Raw genomic sequence first — 21,537 nt, 5'->3', positions numbered from 1 at the left:
CAGGTAACCATCTCACTAGACCTGCTGTAGTTTGCCTACCGCCCCATGGCATGTGGCGTGGTGTGGGGTCAACCATCTTATCTTTAAATGGTTAAAATATTTTAAAAGGTTTGTTAATCTGTTTGAGTGTTTTAAACATTTTGGGTAATTTTTATTAAGTTTCATGTACAGCACATATTGGTGCAGCTCTTATATAATCCTATTAAAGTTTATGATTATGAACATGTGTGGATATCTTTTTCAGGTCCAGACTGAAATAAAGAATATTTCAGTATTCAATATTTTATGGGACGTCCATAATGGTTGTCATGGTTACCAGTGAAGCATTCCAGTTCATAAATTAGAGTAGAATATCGGAATGTGGTGAGTTCATCATGGAAGGCTCATACAGAATATATAAGACAGTGAGAGTCAGATGAACTCAGTCAGATGTACGCAGAGCCTCACAACTGAAGGAAAGGTGAAATATCCAAACCTGAAGAATGAGAGTGAGCTGAACCGACAGTAAACACTAAAGCTGTTAGGTAAGTAGTTCAACTGAGAGCTCTTCATTAATATTAACCAACTATCAGACTTTTACATAACAATCCCTCAAAATTAAGCTTTGAGGGATACTTTTGACTCTCAGCTAACAGTAACAGTAATCAGTAAAATTAGTAATACCACAGTGTGAAAATACTTCATGTAAATCCAACATTGTGCTTAGCTAAAGTGCAAAATTATTATCAGCAAAATGCATGTAACGTATGAAAATAGTGTGGACTCACAAGTACACAACTTCAGTATAACATTGATATCAAATCCTTTATTAGTGAAGTAAAACTACCAATATTACAACATAAACATACATATTATACAAGTAAATGTCCTAGCAGCCTTCAAATCTTAAAGTAACAGCAATATAAAAGTAGTGTTAAGTGTCATATCATGATATACATTATAATATTATTAATGATGCATGAAGATGTGACATTTTAATGTTGTAGGTGTAGCCAATTACATCTTTATACTGTTGTTGTAAAATCTATATCTAGTAGAATGTAGTGAATTACGACATGCAACATATCCATGGATTTGTATAATATGATATAAAATATATTATGTTATCCCCATAAGAGGGTCCCAAAAGCAGCTTCCTATCATTGTGTGTGACAGGAGTCCATAACAAGTGCAATGGAGGATCAAATCATGCTTGAGAGAGAGATCAGACAGGAATTTGAGCGTATAATAGCAGAGATGGAGTGGGGAGAGGTGCTCTCAACTCTTAACGACATGTTAGGAGACATGCTGACTCCTGCCCAACTTGCTGAGCTACAGCACAACACCACTCAGCCAGCAGAGAGTCAGGTTGGAGGTTATGACAAGCATGCCACTGTACAGCCAGTTCCCCTATACAGTGAGGCAGGTGCCTCTAGCCAGGAACAGGTAAGAGACTAAGTATGGGTTGGGGATAAATTAATTATTCAAAAGTAATAATTCACAAGAGCTCAGTGTAGTGAAGCTGTCTTCAAAATAAAATGAGGAGGAAAACATGGACTGTACTACAGTTTTCTGAAAAGAGACCAAATAATGAATCGATCCCCAATCTCCCAGTAATTACTGACCATAATATCCCTCCTGTGAAGAGAAATCTGAGCCATATCACACTGAGCCAAGCACAAGAGAGAGTTGAATAATTATAAGAAACAAGAGAACATTCAACATGGTTCTCATCCCTGTGACAAACCTTCAGTTATTGCTTTCATATATGTTGCTAATACAGCCTCCTTGTTATCATGCAAGTGTTTTGGTGAAGATGAATCCTGAAAGATGAAACATGGAAAGTGTCTGAGCAGGCCAAAACACTCTCCTCATACTGACAGTAATGTGTCTCTGTGATGCTCAGTCTGATTTTCACTGAACATGCTGTTATATTTCCAGTGAATTATTTTGACCCTTGTTTAGGTTTTTGTGCTGTGGTCACCTGACCTTCACATGGATACACACTCCTGACCCCTTTGACCCTCTGCAGAACCATGCAGACATATTCTGGTCACATATGTGTGTGTTGTAAATTCTCCAGTTATTAGGGGAAATCCTGACATCTGGTGGACAGATGACACACTGCAGCTTGTCTGATCACCTGTTCTCTGTGTGTTTGTGTCTCCAGTATAATAATCCACCAGTGGTGAGACTGCCTAAAGGCTTAGGGCATAACCTGCGCTGTGATGGCAAATTGTAAGTAACGCACACATAAATGCAAATAAACACAGTGAGTAAACGCAGCTTGTGTCGTCACACACTCTTTCTACTGTCTAAAGTGTGTATCTGTTTCTGTGCAGGAATGACCAGCTTCCACCAGAGGCTCTTGCTCCTCCTGGCTATGCCCCCCCTGCACCACCCACCTCCACCTCAAAGTAAGTTTGCTCTGACGGTTTTGGTCAAAATGTTCTTCTTTTGGAGAGACTTGTTTCCTCACAGTTTCACACAGTGGTAAAACGAGCTGACTCTAAATTTTTGTCCTGCAGAAAGCGTGAAGTCAAGCAGGAGGATGACCAGCAGTACATAAAGAAGCCTCCAAATGCCTTTATGCTCTTTTTGAAAGAGCAGAGGCCAAATTTTGAGGCCGAAGTGCGGATCAGAGGGATTGCGGCTGTGAACGCCACCCTGGGACAGAGGGTACGTGTGTTGGCTCTGTATGTTTGATAACTCAGATGTACTGACGAGGTTTGCAAAGCACAAACTCATTAATGTGAACGTGTGTGCATATTAATGTCTGTTAATATGTTTGTATGCTCATGTTTGTGCATGCACAAGCCTGTAACTGTGTGTGTGTGCTTACTGACAGTGTGTTGTCGTCCGTCCACAGTGGAAGTCTCTGACAGTTGAGGAGAAGGACAAATACTACAAACAGGCCCAAAAAGAAAAAGACCTTCACGCCCAGCAACACCCCGAATGGACACACAAGAACAACTATGTAAGTACACTGTGCTCACACACAGCTCACAGAGTTTGTATCAGCTGATATCTGAAGGAAAGTCTGATGTGTTTGTTTTTGTGTAGGGCAAAAAGAAGAAGAAGAAGGTGGGATGCCAGAGAAATGCTTCCACAGCTGAAGGTAAGACTGAATATTTATTTCTTTATGCTGTATAGTACTGAACAATGTGAACAATAACACTGAGGCACAAGGGTTCTTTGTATCTGAAGACTGAAAGATGTATTTTATACAAAAGCGAGAGAGCAGAGTTAAATGTCGTTTGATTCAATATTAGTATTAAAATGTCGTTTAATGCACATTTAAGAAGCAGTGTCTCATTTTTTAAAGTTTAAAAACTGATCAGTGTTTTTGTTTGTGTTGCAGCATCTGCATTCAGGCCAGAGGACAAGAGGCTGATCATGGCTCCACACACACTGGCAGGTGCGATGAACATTCCACACCTGCAGACAGGTGTGAAGGAGCCAGGCCGCAGCACCGTCGTCCTGCAGCTGCCACCACCCTGGATTCCAGTGGCTGCCCCTCTACATCTGTTGTACCATCCACAGATGTATAAGGTCCCCTCTTCTTCGTGGCAAAATGTCTTCCCTGCTACACTCAATAATGCCCAATAATGGAGCAGCTCGAAGCATCTGTTTTTGTTTAACACAGTGTTCATTAAAATTAAAAAAAAAAAAAAATTAACTGTTAGTGCATCTGCTGATTTGCAAAGTTTAAAAATGATGTTAAAGGTCCAGTGTATAACATCTAAGGGGAGTTATTGACAGAAAGTTAGTGCATAATCACCTGAAAATAAGAATTGTTATATTTATCTTACCTTAGAATGAAACTTTATAACTACAGAGGGAGCAGGTCCTCTTCCACGGAGTTCACCATGTTGAACCACCATGTTTCTACAGCAGCCCAGAGTGGACAAAACAAACACTGGCTCTACATTGGACCTTTTGCATTCGTCAGGAGTTTTGGCCAGCGTAGTTTCTCCTTTATGCTTGAAATGAGAGGGTGGGCATTTAGTGGCATCACCCTGGCAAATTTAGTAGCATCATCACTAGATGCCACAAAATGTTCCATGCTGGACCTTTAACTGCATTTTTTCTATAAAAGTAGCAGCTACTTCAAATGTTCTACAGCTACTTCACTGTTCTACGTGCTGTCAGCATTACACTCTGTGGCTCCGTCATTACCCAACATGTCTTTGTCAAAAAGGAGATGAGTGGACAGAGTGAAGAGTTTCCTGTTTATCTCCTGTTAGAGGTGAATGTGAAACCTTTGTGTGCTCGGTGTGTGTTCGCAGCAGGTTTCAGTAGAATACAATATTCAGCACCATTATTAGACTCATTATGTTCTGTGCCTGTAGACACACTGTAATCTGTAAGTTATAATGCACACGTATAAATGAGCAACTTGAAATTGGACTTATCTTTCAGGTTCATAATATTTCATAAAAAAACATTTTCAGAATTACATCCCTGCTTTAGACTAACTAAATAGACCACATGTACTCCATAAACAGCTCCAGTGGTCAGGCACACGTGCAGTAGTGTGTAAAGATGTGTCTATGATATAATCTCTAATCTCATTTTGACCAAAGCACAACGATGCTCTTACTTATTGTAAAATATTAAGATTAACAAATGACATAATGAATCTCATTGGACTGACATTATAGGAATGTCACCAGCAGATGTCAGCCATGTGCACTGTGGTGCTTGAAACCTCCAGTTCCGGATCCATTTTAAATAACTCAAAGGTTGAAGACCCAAATCTGTCTTTCTTTTTTTATTACCACATACAGTGGAAGCATATTGAAATAATAATAATAATAATAATAATAATAATAATAATAATAATAATAATAATAATAGCGTTATAGATGGAAAGTTGGTAGTTTGTGTGTTAAAATAAACTAAAGCTTTGCTTTAAGATTTAAGACTTCTTTACTAGCATGAAGAGTTGTGTGTTGTGCTCAGGAGCAGTGCAAACTGTGACTGCAACACACACACACACACCTGCTGTTCAAGCAGGCCTCTATATAAAGTGCAGGGATTTACAACCCAGGCAAACGTAGTAAAGTGTGTGTGTAGCAATGTATCTCTGCGCATCCTCTGCACAAATAAAATGCTAATCGGGCTGCTTTGTGCACGTTATTGGACTTTTATTGAGTCTGTAATCTTGAACAGTGACGTATTCGAGATATTTCAGATTTCAGGTCTGTCAGAATGATACCGGAAGTAAAGTGATTTTGAGTTCAAAGTAAAAGCTTAACACGTCTCACTCGGAAAAATCTTGTTTTACACACACACTGTATGCATGAGCTTTTTTCATTTAGGCTGGTATTAATGACATAGTTGACATAAATGTGTTTTGAGACTTGGATTTTACACGTTTAAAAAAAAAAATACAGTCTTACCCCCAACACACTGTCATGCAGCAAGTAGTTCCAGTCCATGCTTTTGTTTTGAAAGGTCTAACCGGATATGTCACGTTTTATTATGGGTGCCTTGAAACTTTAAAACTCTGGACACCTGTTGTTAAGGGAGGACGCTACTCGAAGCACCCACACACACACACACACACACAAATCAGAAGTTACAGCCTACTTCACATGGAGACAGGAGCCGAGCCGGACAGACAGTGAGGGGCTTCGGGGGACACGGCTGTGAGACACACGGACAGCGCGGCGGTTGTGGATTAATTTCTCAAGATTGGCCATCGTGACTTTTTTTTTTTTTTTTTTTTTTGCTTCAGGATTTTCTTCGGCTGAAATGTTTCAGGATCCAGCGGCAGGTGTGTAACGCTGTCTGATAACTTTTAGTTTAAGTAGTTACGAAAGCGAACAGCTGCTAATAAATAATGTGCCATAACATTTAAAGATAGAGGAGAAGTGTTTGGACACGGTGGGTAAGTTAGCTGCCTGTTTTTTACACTGAAATTCACGCGAACATTCACTTTACTACTTTAATGCTGCCTTTTGCCGGTATGTAGCCGGCACATTACTTGTTCTCGAGGGGAAATTACTTTTTAAACATGTTATTTCCAATTAACACATCAATTTTATACACGAAGCATTAGTGCAAAAACCCCAAATTTTAGGTTTGTCTTCCAAGCTAACGTTTAACGTTAAAACGCAAATGGTGGCCGCGGTTCAGCAGTCCGAGGTTGGATGTAGAAGTGGAAATGTTATGTCAAAAGTGTTGCTTGGTATTTTTATGAACCCTGAATTAACTAGTCGACCTTAATGACCCGACGGGGTCTTAACGGGCCTTGTTTCAATCAGCTGTAAGATAAGATAATGAAGACAGTATGTGATTTACAAGCAGCAGTGTCGTGTTCTTTAATTACCTGTGCACGCCTACACTCACTACAGATGGGAACACCTGTATTAAACTGTAATTTTTTATTCCATCAAATTAAATCACATCAGCCGTCACATCACAGAGGATGTATAAGTGTGATAACTGTCATTACAAACTTCCAATATATCTACTAATATATTCTGATAGATTATATGAGTTTCATTTGTGGAGTGTTGCATGTGAATCACAGCCAAACATAGTCATGGTGTGACTGCTGAAGGATAACTCCATGTTTGGTATCACGGTTAAAGACTGGTTTGCTCTGTCAGATTATGTTCTGGGTTGTAATTTATATCATTACTGCATTAAGATCAAGAATACTGAGACCTGTTGTGCATTACAACAACTAGTTGATTGAATTACCTCACACACCGTTCAAAACAGCATGCTACCTGTGAAATATGGAAGATTGAGGTGTTTGAATATTTTTAACAAATGGCAGAGACAACCTGTTTCATGCTTTCAGGGTTTTGTTGAGTGTTTCAAGTGGTTCTTGTCAGAGTTTAGAGCCTTCTCTTTTTTTCCTCCTTTGGTAGCATCCTTCATCCCTGTTGTGGTGCAGTGCTGGGTCTGAGAACAGAGCTGAACTGCAGGATAACAGTCACCAGGCCTGAGGGCCACTGGACCAGTAAGACATGCTGGCTGCCATGCTGCGCCAGAGTACAGGTGGAGGATCAGGAAGCGGCGGTGGTGGTGGGAGTGGAACCAAACTTCCTCTGGGTATCTCCCGACTCTCCAGCTCCAGCTTGGGTTCAGCGAGTCCTGTCAGCGTGGGCCCCTGGGTGCCAGGCAGGGTCTCCAAAAGTGGCTCAGTGAGCTCAGACAGCCCAGATATCCCCGCCTCAGACCCAATCTATATTATGCAGCTGGTCAGCGACGTGCGCAAGTTTGCTGATGTGCTTCTACAACTCAAAGAAGTTTTCAACTCCAAAGGTAAGTTTGGAAAGAGTGAACTATGGCATAGACGGAAATGTGGCATTGCGTGTGCTGTGCTTTATGACTCTGTTGTGGATGCAGGCTTTTAATAACACATGTTGCTTCTACGTATTAGCCATGACATGTCAACTTGTTTACCTGTTTCCTGTAATAACATGAACCCATCATTGTGGGCAAACCCTGCCCTATTATTATTTTTTGCCTCATAAACAAGACCTGCACACCCTTTAAAATCTGAACTTGTGGCTGTGTAAAGGGAGGAAAAAAGTGGTGTAAACACTATCAGCCAAAGCTGACTTATAACAGAGGTTAGCTGTCAGTCAACTCTTGTGTACACTGTTGCTTTCACCACAGTGTACACACACAATGTCTATCCACCTGTTTTATCCCGCTTTGGCCTTGACTGTACGGTCAGTCAACCAGCCTTATCTCACTGTTAGTTTGGTTCTTGCCCTCTTTGTTTCCGTATATGAAGTAAAAAATACAGGGAACGTGTATTCACTTGTCTCTCTCAAAACTGTTAGTAAAACATTTGATAAATTACGACGCAGTGAACGTTTTGAGTTATCTTAAAGACATTTTTAACTTGATATAATCAGGTTTGCTTCAGACATTCTCTCTTAAATCTTCAGAATTGAATATAACTTTGTTCTAAACCACAGAAACGTTAATGCTCAAGCTTTTTGTGGACAAAAAACCCTCAAAGACAGTAAGTAATCAACCACAGGGAAGTTCAGAGGCACGGCTGCTGCTGTCTGTGTGAATGTGTATATTTGTGTGGGTGGTTATTACATTCCTGACTTGCTATGTTCATTGTTGACTTTTGGCTCAGACTCAGATGCGTTAATCCCCAGTCCTGGTAAGAAAGGTCTAAATAAGATGAGGTGAAGTTGCATGTGGTGGTGGTGTTACACACCCGCCCTCATTACCACACTGTGCCATGACACCCAAGCCCTGGAAGGGAAAAAAAAGGAATTCCAGGCTTTGTTTTTTGTCTGGAGAGGTCAGTAAAGGTGCTTGACCCAGCTGGACATTATAGAGAGTAGGACTTGCAGCACTTTTTAAGATTGAGAGACTTTTCGTGACCCGTCACAGTGCAGAGGATCAAATCGGTAAACCGTCATGTGCAAGAGATCGATGTCTGCAGCTTTGTGAAGCAAAAAAAAAGGTTGGTTTGAAGGACATATACCAAGAGCTCTCATCGCCACATATTTTCTGTCTTTGACTTACTCAAGTGTAATCCACCACGGATAGACTTGTAATTGTTTGTTTAGTAGCAGATCAAAGGTGGTGAACACACAACATGCACACACAGGTTCTTGCTATGTAATAAGGTTGCATAGCTGTCATACTAGACTTTTTGCCCGTGCTGCTTGCCTTTTAAGAACCGGTTTATAATCTGTGTTCTCTCTAAATAACAACTGCGTGAACCACATGTAGAACTTTAGAACATCGTACCTTAAATGGCCTTAAAAACACACTCACTAAGGACATCATTCAGCGTCTGTCAGCTCTCGCTTCTGCTAATGTAACTGCAGACAATTTACGGGTCCAGTAAGCGCAAGCTCAATTTTGCAAATGCAGTCACAGAGGGGCCAACACGTGATTTTAAGGAACAGTATTCCCATTAGAGGGCTTAAATGCAGGAAAGAGCAGATTTAGGCAAATGGGCTGATTATGATGAAGAAAATAGACCTCTCCACTCCAAAGAGACCATTGTGCCTGAGTGTAGAGTGCTTGACAAATCAGTGATGATCCCACACCAACACACAGATCATATTGGAGGTCTTTTTATTCAGTTGATCATTTCAGGTCGGTTTGTGCTTGTCGTCAATAAACATCTTCAAAGTGTCATTGTTGAGGTCTAACACTCTCGTCTTTAGCAGAGCTTGCTATCAGATTGTTAGGAGTCACTGACTTGAGCTGTGATTAGATGTGATTTAAATCCGGCCCTAATTTATGGCCATATTGTCTCTGCAGCGCTTCACAATAGTTCAAACCTCTCATTACCCTGGCCACTCACTGAAACCCCTTTTTTTTTTTTTTACCACGCAGGGACAATAGTCAAGAGCAATATTCAGTTGAGAGCCTTGTAGCCCTCGCAACAGTGCTTGCATTCACAGTCAACGATGTGAGTCTGACACCCATTGTCCCACGAGGCATCTCCAGACTAGCATGCTGCTGCTAACAGGCAACTTTTCCAGAAATGATACTTCTTTCCCAAGTCAAGAATAGCTGTGGCCTGTGGGATTGGTCCCTCTGGGGTTTCTTTGGCCAATTCCATTAAGAATGTTTTACTTAGAAAAAAAATGTTTATTTTTCTGGCAATGCACATCAACCATAAATGGTAATTATAACGTGGCTGCTGTTGTGGTTGTAGTCAATGACGCATGACCGAATTTTGTTTCTTCGACTAGTTCCTGAGAAAAAAATTGTTTATGTGCCTTGATTGTTGTCAGGTCAGTGTTGAGCTCTCTTCACAGCATCTCCGCAGCAACACAGATATTTACATTCTTCTTTAAGGTCGCAACCATGTCCAATAGCCACTTGTGAAGGACATGCCAGTAATTGGAGGGGATTATTATTTTGAAGGTTGCTCTTAACTGGGGTCACAGAGGACGTTAGGAGATCAGATGATGCTGTGGAGGTGGTCCCTCCGGCCTTTGTGTTTGTGACATTGAATGGGGCCTCTGAAGCTCTCCTATCATAAGATTAGCGTGGCAAACATTTGGCCCTGGCGTGTTTTCCTTTCAGAAAACAACAGACTCAAACTGTTTTGCAGTTGCTGTGTTTTGCAGGAGCTACGCAAAGATTTTTGTGCACCTCACCACCTATTTTAAGAGTGAGGCTGTATTGTTGTGGCTGCCTGCCTGACGAGGACAGGTGTGTCATATGTTTTCATGCTCTGACTCTGCCAAGCAGAACGATGGCCAATTTTGTGTGTCAGCTGCTTAAGAATGAAAACTGCACTAGCAAGCTGTTCACTCAGTGACACACTGTGTTTACAGGAGGGCTTTTTAGTTTGCATGCTACATGCTTCATGGATACAATGAACAATTCACTAAACAGCAACTATCCGTATGTAATTATATACAATCTTACATACCACTCGTACTTCCCCCGTCTCACATAACCTGCGTATCTACAGAACAAACACCCAGAAAAAACCTCTGACAGTGTGACATCAATGTGTTTTAAAATCATGTATTCAAGCATACATTATCTGAGGAAATCCATGCCAGTATTCAGTGCAGTACATGAATGTCAAACTGTCCAAACATGGTTGTGGCTAATAAGCCATTCTGCCAATGCACCTCAATCTAAGAAAGTAAATATTGCGCAACCCCAGGCATTCTTTCTAGGAAACTGTGTATTAAGCATGCATGAAAGCAAGGTTTTCACAGCTCCATCATTATTAGTCACAGTTTTAAACCATCAATGTTAATGTATGACTCGTATGCACCCCCACACTTCACATATCAGCACTGAGTCATAAGTGTCCTCAGTTAATCAGTATGGATTTTGAAGGCCCTCTCCTCACAGTGAATGTGCGGTACTGGGTTTTAATGAATAATAGATCCCTACTAAAAATGTCCTGCATGTGTTGCATAATGTTCAATGATACACTGTAATGCACGTGAACACTTATTGAGTTACAATTTTATGGCAGAGAGACAAAAATACTTAAGGTTTCTTTTTTCCCCCTTCAAATCAAAGGCTGTACTGAAAATGGTTGCAGTGATGTGAAACTTTACTAAGTTGCATTTTGTCTTAATTTTTGTGCCTTTAGTTGAAATATGCTGTAAAGATCTGGGAAACGAGTGCTTTTTCTCTTTTTGGAAGCCTGTTGAGTATTCTGCAATGATGCTAAAGCTTTGTGGGAAAGTGACTCTGGCCTGGGTCCTCAGAGAAAACCTAAATGCTATTTTAGTGATTTGTATTCTAAATCACCCCTTGTGAAATACCAGCCTAAAATTAGCCCTACTTGGGCTTTTCACTAACCATTCCAGACTGTCTTAATGGCTGTAACTGTGTTCTGTTTAGACAGTTTATCCCACTGGGTCTTGGATACATTGTAAAGCCTTGCAAGCTTCTTCTTGCCTCCAAAAAGTTCCTTTTATGGTTCTTTTACTGTGTCCATTTTTAAAGCCACTGTAAATTATCACAAGCACAAGACAACTAGCCTTCTTTACAGTACTTTAAAGTCATCTCTTAAAGATCAAGTTACATTCCTTAAATTAAATATTTTAAAGATCTTGATTTAATCTTACTGCACACTTATCTTCTTAACTAAGCTGCCTTGCAGGATTTATAACATTACCCTAATTGTTTTGGGTGTTATTTTTTTCAAAAGCGGCATTGACGCAGTGCTAGGGATAGATTAAGTTAGATTGTTACCCCCTGGGATTAAAAGTATTGTGACATATGGCTGGTCCATTTATCCCCTCTACACGAGGGAAACAAAACATGAAATCATATACTGTACAGAGCACCATCAGCTATCATTTGGCAGTGCACAATGTGTTCAATGGCACACTGTGTACAGGTGGCAAAACCATGCTGACAAGTTTAACAGCCCAACTGCACTTGAAGATTTGTATGTTGTTTTCAAGTTGTAACCCAAGGGAGCTCCCTCTCTGTGTGTCTCTCTCCTTCCTTCCCTCTGGTAGGATTTATGGTTATGGGCACTGTTTTTGCCGGGGCAACTTTGTTCAAGGAGGCTGTCGATGTCTGCCACACACTAAGATAAAACTCCAGGATTCCCACACTGCACAGGAGAAACCAAGGACCGTGGGCTCTCTGATGAGGGGCTGTATTTTAGAAACTCGGTACCAGAAGCTTCTTGTCTACACTGTTAAAGTTGTCCAACATTAATGGGGTAGGGACAGTGAAGATGGCCTCAGTCCTCTGTTTTTTTTTGTTTTTTTTTAACTGTGCCTGTGTCTATATATGTTTTGATGTCTGTACCAAGTGTAACCGGAAGCAAATTCCTTGTGTGTGTTCACATACCTAGCGAATAAAAGTGATTCTGATTCTGAAAAAGAACAATGATGGCAGTTTTAACCAACATGTAGTTGTGTGATCAGGAGTTGTTCCCTTGCCCTTCTCAAATTAATTACCCTCTGAATAAGGTTTGTAGAATGTTTGTCTTTTGTGGTTGAAATGTTTTTATTGGAATAAAAAATGCTTAATTAGTCGCTGGAAAGTTGATTTAGGTATATTATATGAATAAATTAAATAAACTCAGCTAAATTATTTGAATCAAACAAGAACAAATAAAAAATGCCAGAAGTTGAAACTGCTGCTTTGACTTGTTCTGCTACTCCTCAGTCGGACATTGAAGATTGAATATAATGATTTTCAAGTAGATGCAGGCTCTTCTGGACATAAATTAGTGGACACTAAACATGGACTGCACTGAAGACAAAGTATTTATCATAGATCAGCAGAAGAGCTGTAGATTACAAATCCCTATATCAAGAGGCAAAATCACATGGACTGCCTTAAATCCATGTGTTTTGTTGTGTAAATGCGTGTGGTGAGAGATAAGTCGACTGTCTATATCCTGTAACTGTGTGTTATTAAAATTTTGCGAGTCAGCTTTGCAAGGGGGAATTTGAAGAAAAAACAGCCACAGTGAACTAGTTAGATGGTGTAGGTGACAGGTGCTTATTTCAGTTTTGTCATGTCATCAAGGTAAGTAATGGGTTTTACCAAGTCTTGTCACATGAAAAACCACTTGCTCGTTTCTAACAACACAGTCACTACCTTATGCATGACAGGTATTCCAGCCTCCCTATTCAGTAGTCTAAAAGTCCATTTTTGATAAATCCTTCTCAATCATATTCACTGATTCGATTTATTTTTTCATACATTTCTGCCATCAGTAATGCCCTGTGTAGGAAGGGCTCTGCTGTGTATATTGGCCTTGTTTTTCTGTCAGAGCCAACCTTGGGGCCTGCTCGCATGTGGCTGGGTTAGCCCCATGCTGGGCACAGCTCATAACTTGTTAAAGACCAATGAAGCTGATGGGAGAGCGAAGGATAACCAGCCAACGTCTTTGTCCATAACATTCTGTAAGTTCAGGAACTCGGTTGCTGTGCTTAATGAAAGGAACCGAGACACTGTTTGATGTAGAGGTAAATAGACTGAGCGTGAAGCATAGCCAGGACCAATTGGGGTCTGCCCTGTCTTGTGAGACTCAAATTAGGTCCCATTGGAGTGTAAAAAGGGCAAGGGAGGAAAGTGAAGCTATTGGGATAGGATTGAACTTGCCTAAGAATACAGCACACAAACTACAATACCTATGCGCGCCTTTCTTTCTACCGTTTGTTAGGATAGAATTCAGGAGCTTCTAAATCTGCACATTTGATTACTAGTATTGAATGAAGAAGGGGCCCTATATATGCAGGAGGCCCCTTTTTAAAATGTTTAGTACTTTTGACAAGACTGACAGGTGTAGATCAGCCTCCACGGCCCTGAATACCTTCACCCTTATGCAAGACCTGTGTCTGCTCAAGCTATGAATTGTAACCATGGTAAGAAACCAAACAGTGCCTTGGGCTCACAGAGGACTCTTGTTTTTCTTGAACTCTAGAAATGTTTTTTCTTTATCATCCGACTGAACATATTCTCTAAATGCTAGTTATATTTGTCCCAATTCCCTTTATATAATCAACTGTGTTCCAGATGTATGCATTAAACCAACTCGTTCTCCCAATCCCTCAATATTGCCCAAAGTTGGAATTAGAAAAAGTTGTTTTATTTAGTACATTTTACTAAATGACAGTTATCACAGTAAGTTTTCTAGTGTGAGCTTTCTACCACACAAAGACCATTCTCTCAGGATTAGGATGCAAATAAAGCTAAACACTGTCTTCTTGTTCTCAATGCTTTGTTTGCCCCCCATCCTCAGCCCCCTCACCTCCTAGTTCAGCCCCTTGACAGGTGTACTAAAAGAGCCCGTCTTTGGACTTGTTGGACAGCTCTCCCTGCTCTTTGGCCTGCTGATGTTCCTTTGCCTACATTACACAGCTTGGGGAGCAACTGTAGTCTCTTGAGCCTAATGCCTGATCAGTTTGGCTGCCAGCTAGAGGTTTGCACGGTGGGGGGATTTGCAGTTTCTCTTAAAGAAAGCATAGTTGGAATGCCAACCTTCAGAGCTTTGCATCAACAGTAGGCGGTGGTGGTGGTGGTGGAGATGTGGGGGGATATCCAGAGAGAAAGGTTGCCTGTCTTTCCTCACTGTGACAGACAGCTCCAAAGAGAAATGAAAGAGGGGGAAAAACAAATTCTTCACTCCACACTGGGTATCTCATTTATATGCTAAAGACTAAAGAGAGAAATGTGCATGGGTAGACGTGTCTGTTGACTAAAAAGAGATCTTGGGACATTTTACCAGTTTACAGATGAATTTTACAACAATTGTCAATTCCCTATCAGCTCTTTATTACTGGAGTTTGCAAAATGTGGTTATATCTCACGTTCCTCCAAAATAGTCAAATCAAGCATTTCATACCTTCAACCTTCATTGAGCATAATTTTTCATACCTCATAGTTTCCTCAGCTAACAACTAACCAGCCTGACAAAGGCAGTAGCCTGCAGAGTGGGAACATAAAAGCCCCCCACCTAGGTGGAAGGTGCTGTGTGTCTAGCCTAGGGCTCTTTTTAAACGGCAGCCCTTTGTGTATGCAGTCATGGGAAAAAGAGCTTCAAAGGTGAAGCAACAGGGAATGCCTCGGTATGAGCATAGAAGTTTAGGAAGGCAAAGTTCCTCTGCCTTTTACCAGCTGCATGTAATCTGCTAATCTGTAGAGTGGAGCACCGGTGGTCTGTCGACAGAGGTGGACCAGGGCCACTGACCACAGGAAGTATGTTGAGGAGGGGGATATCATGGGATGTGTGGGCCACCCATTGCAGTGACCCTACCTGAGTGTTAAAGGTTAAGTGGACCCATTTTGCAAGATCCCCTTATTGTCCGGCAAATAGTTCCAATTTGGTTTCAAATGATGGGGTCATTTTAGGCATAAATACCTCTTAAAAATGTGGTACATGGTGAGACGGTTATGCTGAAGAATGTGGCATTTCACCCCAGCCAATTAAAGAAGAATTCATTTGAACAAACCAAAGGTTATCGAGTCACACAGTGATTTGATTATTAGAGCCACATTTTGCTGCTTGTCTTTAAAAAAGGGGGCAAGTCTCAAAAGAGCCCCTTGAAACCTAGCCATACCATAGTTTTTGATGAATGCACAATTTCTTTGAAACAACTACCACTACAGAGTCCTAGTTGGTTATTTAGGGGTGCGTCGCTGGAATGTCCAGCTGTGGTCTGACTCAATAGGACACATTGAGAGGTTTTGATTGACAGTGGTCATGGCCAGCCAGCCCAGCATCCTATTTAGCCACCTCTGCCATGAGCTGCTTCCATTTGATCAGACCTCTGCAGGCTCAGTTGTGACATGTTTAGTGATTTCACACTTGCTTTGTGGCAATAAGCACCCCTCTGTTCCCTCAAATGTTTTGAAGCATAAATAACACATTGCTCCCATGATTTGCAATGCATGACTGAGCATAGCTAGGGTCAGAGCGAAAGGAATGTTGCCAAGTCATATTGTGTCAGACGCAAGTGGAAGGTTTGTGCTTCAAAGAGTCAAGCCATTGATGCTAAGTGCCTAAAGTGAGAGAGTTCCCTTATGGTACACACTCAAGAAAAGGCAACGGCATCTTTTTTAGCATGGATGACTTTACACAACAAAAAGATGGTGTATCCATTGTGTGCAAATGCAGCTTCCCTTTGGTATGGAGAATATGCATATATTCCAGATGTTGCCCTTTTTTCGGTGTATACAAAATTGGCATTGTGTATATTACAAGTCAGAATGGAACAAGCTCTTTCCATGTCCATGTCATCACAACGGTGCGACCACCTCTGTTGTTCTGTGTGGTAAAATTGGACAAATATGCATATGACCAAGCTTTACATTGCAGGCTAATATACAAAGGTGCTCGCCTTTAGTGGGGTACTAAGGAAATCATTTCACAAACTGTAATCATTTGGGGGTTGTAGAGAATACCCCACAAAATTGATAATACTAATTAATAAATGTCCCAGCTAGAAAATATTGCTCTCACTACAGGTTTCATGCTCACCAGTATTACCTCCTCACATACGGCGTAGACTAAATCAACAGATGTGATGTTCTTTCTATACTGAATCCTCTGGACAAAATGTTATCACATTAGAGTCTATGGCCTTATGTTTGTATATATGTAGGTTCATAGCATGTAAATGTCAGAGTCTCCACTCCAGAAGGGCATCAGAATGTTTTGGTATTGAGGTGTCATCTTGATGGTGAATGATCTGACAATGTTTTCATTATGGATCCCCCTCCACCCCTCGTTCATGCAACTCCCATCTTCGTTCCCAAACAAGAGGCTGGAATGTTGGGTTTCCATGACGCTAATGAAGTAAAAACCTGGCAATGTGTTACTGGCAACCTCAGAGCAGCTCCTGATCCGCGGCCTCCTTCTCATCAGGATCAGAGTCTGATCCCCCTGTAGCCTTCATTCACCAAGGCTTATTATGCCCAGGAATGTCTCTCACTCTCTACTTCTCTCATAACCCCCACTGAAGCAGGGAAGTGGGGTGCAGGGGTAAATTTGGGACAAATCCCAAGGGAGAGTACTACCCCAAATAAGATACAACCTCCCCCATACCCACTAAAACTCCTCCCCTATCACTTCTTACAATCCTCCCTCTGCTAACCATCACACACAGACAAAGACCATACACACATACTCCAATTCTTTCCCGTGAAAAGTGAAAAGCTGCCGTTGTGATTTATTGTTCCATAAATGCTTCATGTGGCAGACCCATGAGGCGACCAGTTCCTCTGTTTGCTAGTGGCCCCAGGGACAATAGTTAGGTTTTCAGCACTCAAAAAAGTCCTCATGCAAAACCCAGTGGTCATTCCTGGGGAAAACCAGCAGCTTTTTTTTTCTTTTTTTAAAAAACCCATTTTCCCCTCTGATTTCACCTCCTAATATTTCAACCAAATTTTCTTTCTCATCTTAAACATGGCAATAACGCTGCTGAAACAAAATACATTATGTTCCTTTAACTGATCCTCCCTGGTGGGAACGAGTCTTTTTCTCTTTGTGTCTTGCCGAGAATGGCAGTTGAGGGGTTAAATAATCAGTCTCTGTACATTATCCTGCGTCCTGCTGGGCTGGTGGACGCAACCATAATGTCTTGCTAATTAGCCTCCATTTAGGATGGCCACACAACCTCCATTGAGGATTGAAGCCCATGGAGCTTTGCAAAGGAAGACTCTCTGTCTCGTGGGCATTCATGGTTTAGGCTCGTCCTTAATAAACCTCTAGCTTGGCCAGTCTTGATGCCTCCAGGACCTGGGATTCAGTTACTCGGTCAATGAATGGGGTGTATAGCCTGTGTGGGGATGATTTAGGCCATTGTGTGTATTTTGTCATTGAAAGGATAATGCCCATAAATGGGATCTAAACTGACCAGGACCAATTAAGGGCTTAGAGGTTGAAGCAACTCATTGTAAACTTTGACCCTCATCAAATTATTGTTGGTTGGGGTCCATGTATAAAATTGTGAGAGATGAGGTCTTTGGGAAGACTTAGTTCTGTTTACAGTAAAGTATAATCACTGCCAAAACATCTAGTTAAAGGAAAATATTTAACATTTTGAATCATTTTTAGTCATTAGTTTATTTCAGAATGTGGTTTTATTTGTGCCAGTGGGAATGGGAAAATGCCATTCAAAGGGTTTGTGAAGAGAAATGACAAGAGTATGTGATACTAACATAAAATCACTTGGCACAGTTTTTCTTCTTTACTCGGGATTGTACAGATACAGTCATTTTTCACATAATGTAGTAATCCAAGTTACCAACAAAGAGAATGACCTTGTCTGTAACACCCATGTGCATTGATTGTATTTAAGTATTTCAGTCTCAGTTTAGTGTGTTGTTGTGCCAGATGCACACCGCTGGCCCTTTTCCTGCCTCATGAAGAGCTGGGCAGCTGAAACAAAAGGATGAGATACTTTCGTCATCAAAAACCATGAGATCCCTGGCACTTAGAAGGGCTATACATGACATTTGATGAAGATGGATGAAGATGGTCGCTATGGTGAAGGATAGGACTCTCCAGGTCCCGTGGAGAAGTTTTTGGCAACCTAGAAGTAACAGGGCATGTTGGCATGGAGTAGTTCATGTGGTAGTAGAACAATCTGGGATTTGTGTTTGTGTTATGTAATAATTTTGGTGGGTCTGTGTTTTTAAGCGGCCTGTTTGCTGAGTTTATTTGTTTGTGGGTTGATCATTTGCTTAATGTTCACTTGGAATTAGAACATGACCTCTTTGATGTGTTATTTCCTGGAGTTATTGCAACCCACTTAATCACCCCAGATCTTTGGGTTTATGTGAAGTGGCTCAATGTTGATTTTCAGGGTGTGCTGATTGGCTACATTTTAAATTGTCAGTAAAGCGGCAGCATTTGGCACAGTATGACTACCCTGCCTCATTAATTGAGCCAAAAACAGGGGCTCCCAGAGTCCTATAAAAAGGTTGAAACAAACACTGGTCCACTTTTTTTGACACGTAGCATATTTTGTTGTTTTCTCAGAGCTTCACACTGGATGTTTGATAATTGTTGTGTTATTGTGACCCGTTGGTCAACCTGAACTTGTCTCCTGCTAGTCAGTTGGCTGGATTTCCGGGTCAGGCCTCAGCCTAGCATTGTCATGTCGGCCACACAGAGCCTGCATTATTAGCCCCACTGGCGGCACTATTTGTCCCACTCCAAAAAAGAGGACTAATGAATAAAAGAAAAAATGGGAGACAGCTAAAGTCTTTCTGATCCCCCTTTCCATGAAGGGGTAATCCAGGGGTGATCGTCAGCACAAAATGTGGCTTTGACTGCCTGTATCCATTCCGTGTCTGTGCGTGTCTATTTGTGCGTGTGTATGTGTATTTTTTTTTTCAATCATTATTTACTGAAGTTGTGAGGAGATTTGACCAAGAATAAACTCATTAATACATGTCACTACCATGATTACATTTAAAGCATGAAATTATGATAAGAACCTGCCAAGCAGCCTGCTATATATTTTGTGTAATTACAGCCTAGGACTGAAACACATTTAGTCAAAATGCCAATTATGTACAAGAGGAGCAAAGGGATGCGCCTTCCTTTGCCTTGCCATTTCCTTCTTATGAGTCATCTTCAGGACTCTGTCTTGTGACTGCTACTACACAGTTGTACTTAGTAGGTTTACAACAAGTAGTAAAACCGTAGTTCTTGTACTTTTATGTTTTCTTATTCATGACCTCATTTCTCAACCATGCCAAGAGCACACTATCAAGGTTATTTGATAGCAAAGTGCATTGTGTCCTTTTAAATGGTGGTGACTCACTGTTTGTAAAGTCACATCAAGTACACAGAACCACATAACTGAGATGTTATGTTTTCTTTGGTTAGCTAACTAACTAACTAACTCTTAACTGCAGAGAAAGCACAAGGTTTGTTTATGTATGCATGTCGCAATAACCATTTTAGTTCTATGTGTAGGTTTGCTAGGGTACAATCCCACCATCATCTTTGCTTTATGTTGTATTTGCAAACCAATTGATTGCTACAGTGTTGACTAGAACTGCTGTGAATGGATTGCAGCAGTCTGCCATGGCTGCCATGGCCACTCTTTCAACCAACAAAGCTGGAATGCCATGTAGTAATCCTGTTTCCAATGAGGCCAGTGCACCATTCATTTAAAGCAGGGAGAATAGCCGGGTTCTAGGTCCACTCTGCTCAGGTTTTATAGCACATGATAAATCCTTAAGCTTCAGTGTTGAAATACAGTACTAGTCTCATAATGGAAACATTTTACAGTCTGAAGACACAAGGATTTGTCATCATTTGTCATCATTGTAGCAGAAAAACACTCAAAATTCTTTTCCTCTTATTGGTCAAAGGTTAGCAAGACTAATGGATAATAAAGTAGCTGTCATGGAGATTTCAGTGCTTGAGTTCCACTAGAAGTTTTTCAGAGGACCAGTGACATCCTGTTGAACTATTAATTGGTGATTAATGAGGAGAAACTTTTGCGGAATATGACATAAGAGAGGCTAAATATGCTTAGTCCAAAAACCGCATCCAGCTTTCACATTTGCATTGACATCTACTGTAAGAGCTTGGCCTAAGTAGTAAATCATATGCCAAGTCAAAGCCATGAGGCTAAAACTATCTATTATCACATTGTGACTTTCAGCTACCTGCAGTATAATAGTTTTTTAACCTAAGGGAGTCCTAAGCATCGATTGGAAGTAAGAGTATATATTGTTATTGTATTGTCTGAATAAACGTGCCTTTGTAACTTTTTAGAGCACCAGGACTGCCTCCATCAGGCAGTCCATGAGCGCCTCGGGGAGCTGCTGCGAGTCCTGAAGGCCATCATCAGCAAACACCAGAGCCTCAACTCTGTGGACATCCTCAGTACAGCTGGAACCGTCATCGCCACGGTCAAAGGTGAGCTATGATGACCAGAACTCCCTTGAACACATACATATAACTCACAGCTTTGCTGTTAAACCTACCAGCTACTCCTCCACTCTTCCTTGGGTCTGTTTTCTGTCTCTGCTTATCTAATCCCCCTTCTTCCTTGACAGTTTTATCTACTGAACATCCACTTATTTCTATGTCCTCTCCCTCACACTGCCCCCCCTAGTCTTAAAAAGATCTTCCCAGGGAATGTTTGTGAGTAGTTTTCATAGCTTCAAAGCAATGCAGCTCTTCAGAAGTCACTGGAGTGTTTTGAATGCAGCAGCATGTGTTTCGAACCCCATACAGAGAGTAAGAAAATAATATTTGGGAGTCTGATACCTGATTCAAGAGGCAGAGAGAAGCGGGTGTCCTTTGTGCTTTGTCTGCCAGTCCAGAGGGAACTACACTGAGGAATCCTATTCAATCTCTCATTCTCTGAGATTATGATCTGGCATGCAGGTCAATTCTTAACTTGGCTGCCACACAAGAATCCCCTGAGTATACCTCGTCTCAATTTGCATTGCAAAGAGGGGCGTAGAGGGGCTGCATAGCCTTTTGAAAAGCTTTCACTTTAATAAGGAATGGTGACATGGTGAAGTGAACAAAGCCCAAAGAGGCTCTGCATGAATGTGGCTTACCTTCACTGAAATATTTGGAATGAGTCCACACACACATGGGTGTGTGCATGTGTATACCAC

At 41.1% G+C, this 21,537-nt stretch overlaps 2 protein-coding genes across 3 annotated transcripts in view; both read left to right on the top strand.

Moving 5' to 3' along the window:
- The first annotated feature begins 394 nt into the window (after positions 1–394).
- LOC109142148 (lymphoid enhancer-binding factor 1) lies at positions 395–3,644 on the top strand. 2 transcript variants are annotated; one of them, XM_027274292.1, is made up of 9 exons: positions 395–524; positions 1,156–1,302; positions 1,372–1,425; positions 2,150–2,217; positions 2,322–2,396; positions 2,508–2,658; positions 2,849–2,956; positions 3,043–3,097; positions 3,341–3,643. In XM_027274292.1, the coding sequence occupies exons 2-9, from the start codon at positions 1,174–1,176 to the stop codon at positions 3,586–3,588; spliced, it is 888 nt and encodes a 295-aa protein (XP_027130093.1). In that variant the 5' UTR covers positions 395–524; positions 1,156–1,173; the 3' UTR covers positions 3,589–3,643. The 2 variants fall into 2 exon arrangements, with proteins under 2 accessions (XP_027130093.1, XP_019130371.2); XM_019274826.2 differs by having other exon boundaries at positions 1,156–1,425; positions 3,341–3,644.
- A 1,851-nt stretch (positions 3,645–5,495) lies between these two features.
- Positions 5,496–21,537, top strand: part of arhgap29a (Rho GTPase activating protein 29a) — a 32,243-nt gene continuing 16,201 nt past the window's right edge. The window contains exons 1-3 of the mRNA XM_019274867.2: positions 5,496–5,761; positions 6,867–7,263; positions 20,681–20,824. Of these exons, the coding sequence (XP_019130412.1) occupies positions 6,966–7,263; positions 20,681–20,824 (442 nt within the window). The 5' untranslated portion in view covers positions 5,496–5,761; positions 6,867–6,965. The remainder of the gene's footprint in view (positions 5,762–6,866; positions 7,264–20,680; positions 20,825–21,537) is intronic.

The sequence above is a fragment of the Larimichthys crocea genome, chromosome XXIII, assembly GCF_000972845.2.
Source record: "Larimichthys crocea isolate SSNF chromosome XXIII, L_crocea_2.0, whole genome shotgun sequence".
NCBI lineage: Eukaryota > Metazoa > Chordata > Actinopteri > Sciaenidae > Larimichthys > Larimichthys crocea.
The sequence above is the reverse complement of the archived record's forward strand: the minus strand, read 5'-3'. Positions and strand labels throughout refer to the sequence as shown.

Bases quoted from the DNA above. Each gene is read 5' to 3' on its own strand.
- LOC109142148 (XM_019274826.2), top strand. From the start codon at position 1,174: ATGGAGGATCAAATCATGCTTGAGAGAGAGATCAGACAGGAATTTGAG. The intron at 2,397-2,507 runs GTAAGTTTGCTC...TTTGTCCTGCAG, and splicing joins CCACCCACCTCCACCTCAAA to AAAGCGTGAAGTCAAGCAGG. The intron at 2,659-2,848 runs GTACGTGTGTTG...GTCCGTCCACAG, and splicing joins ACGCCACCCTGGGACAGAGG to TGGAAGTCTCTGACAGTTGA.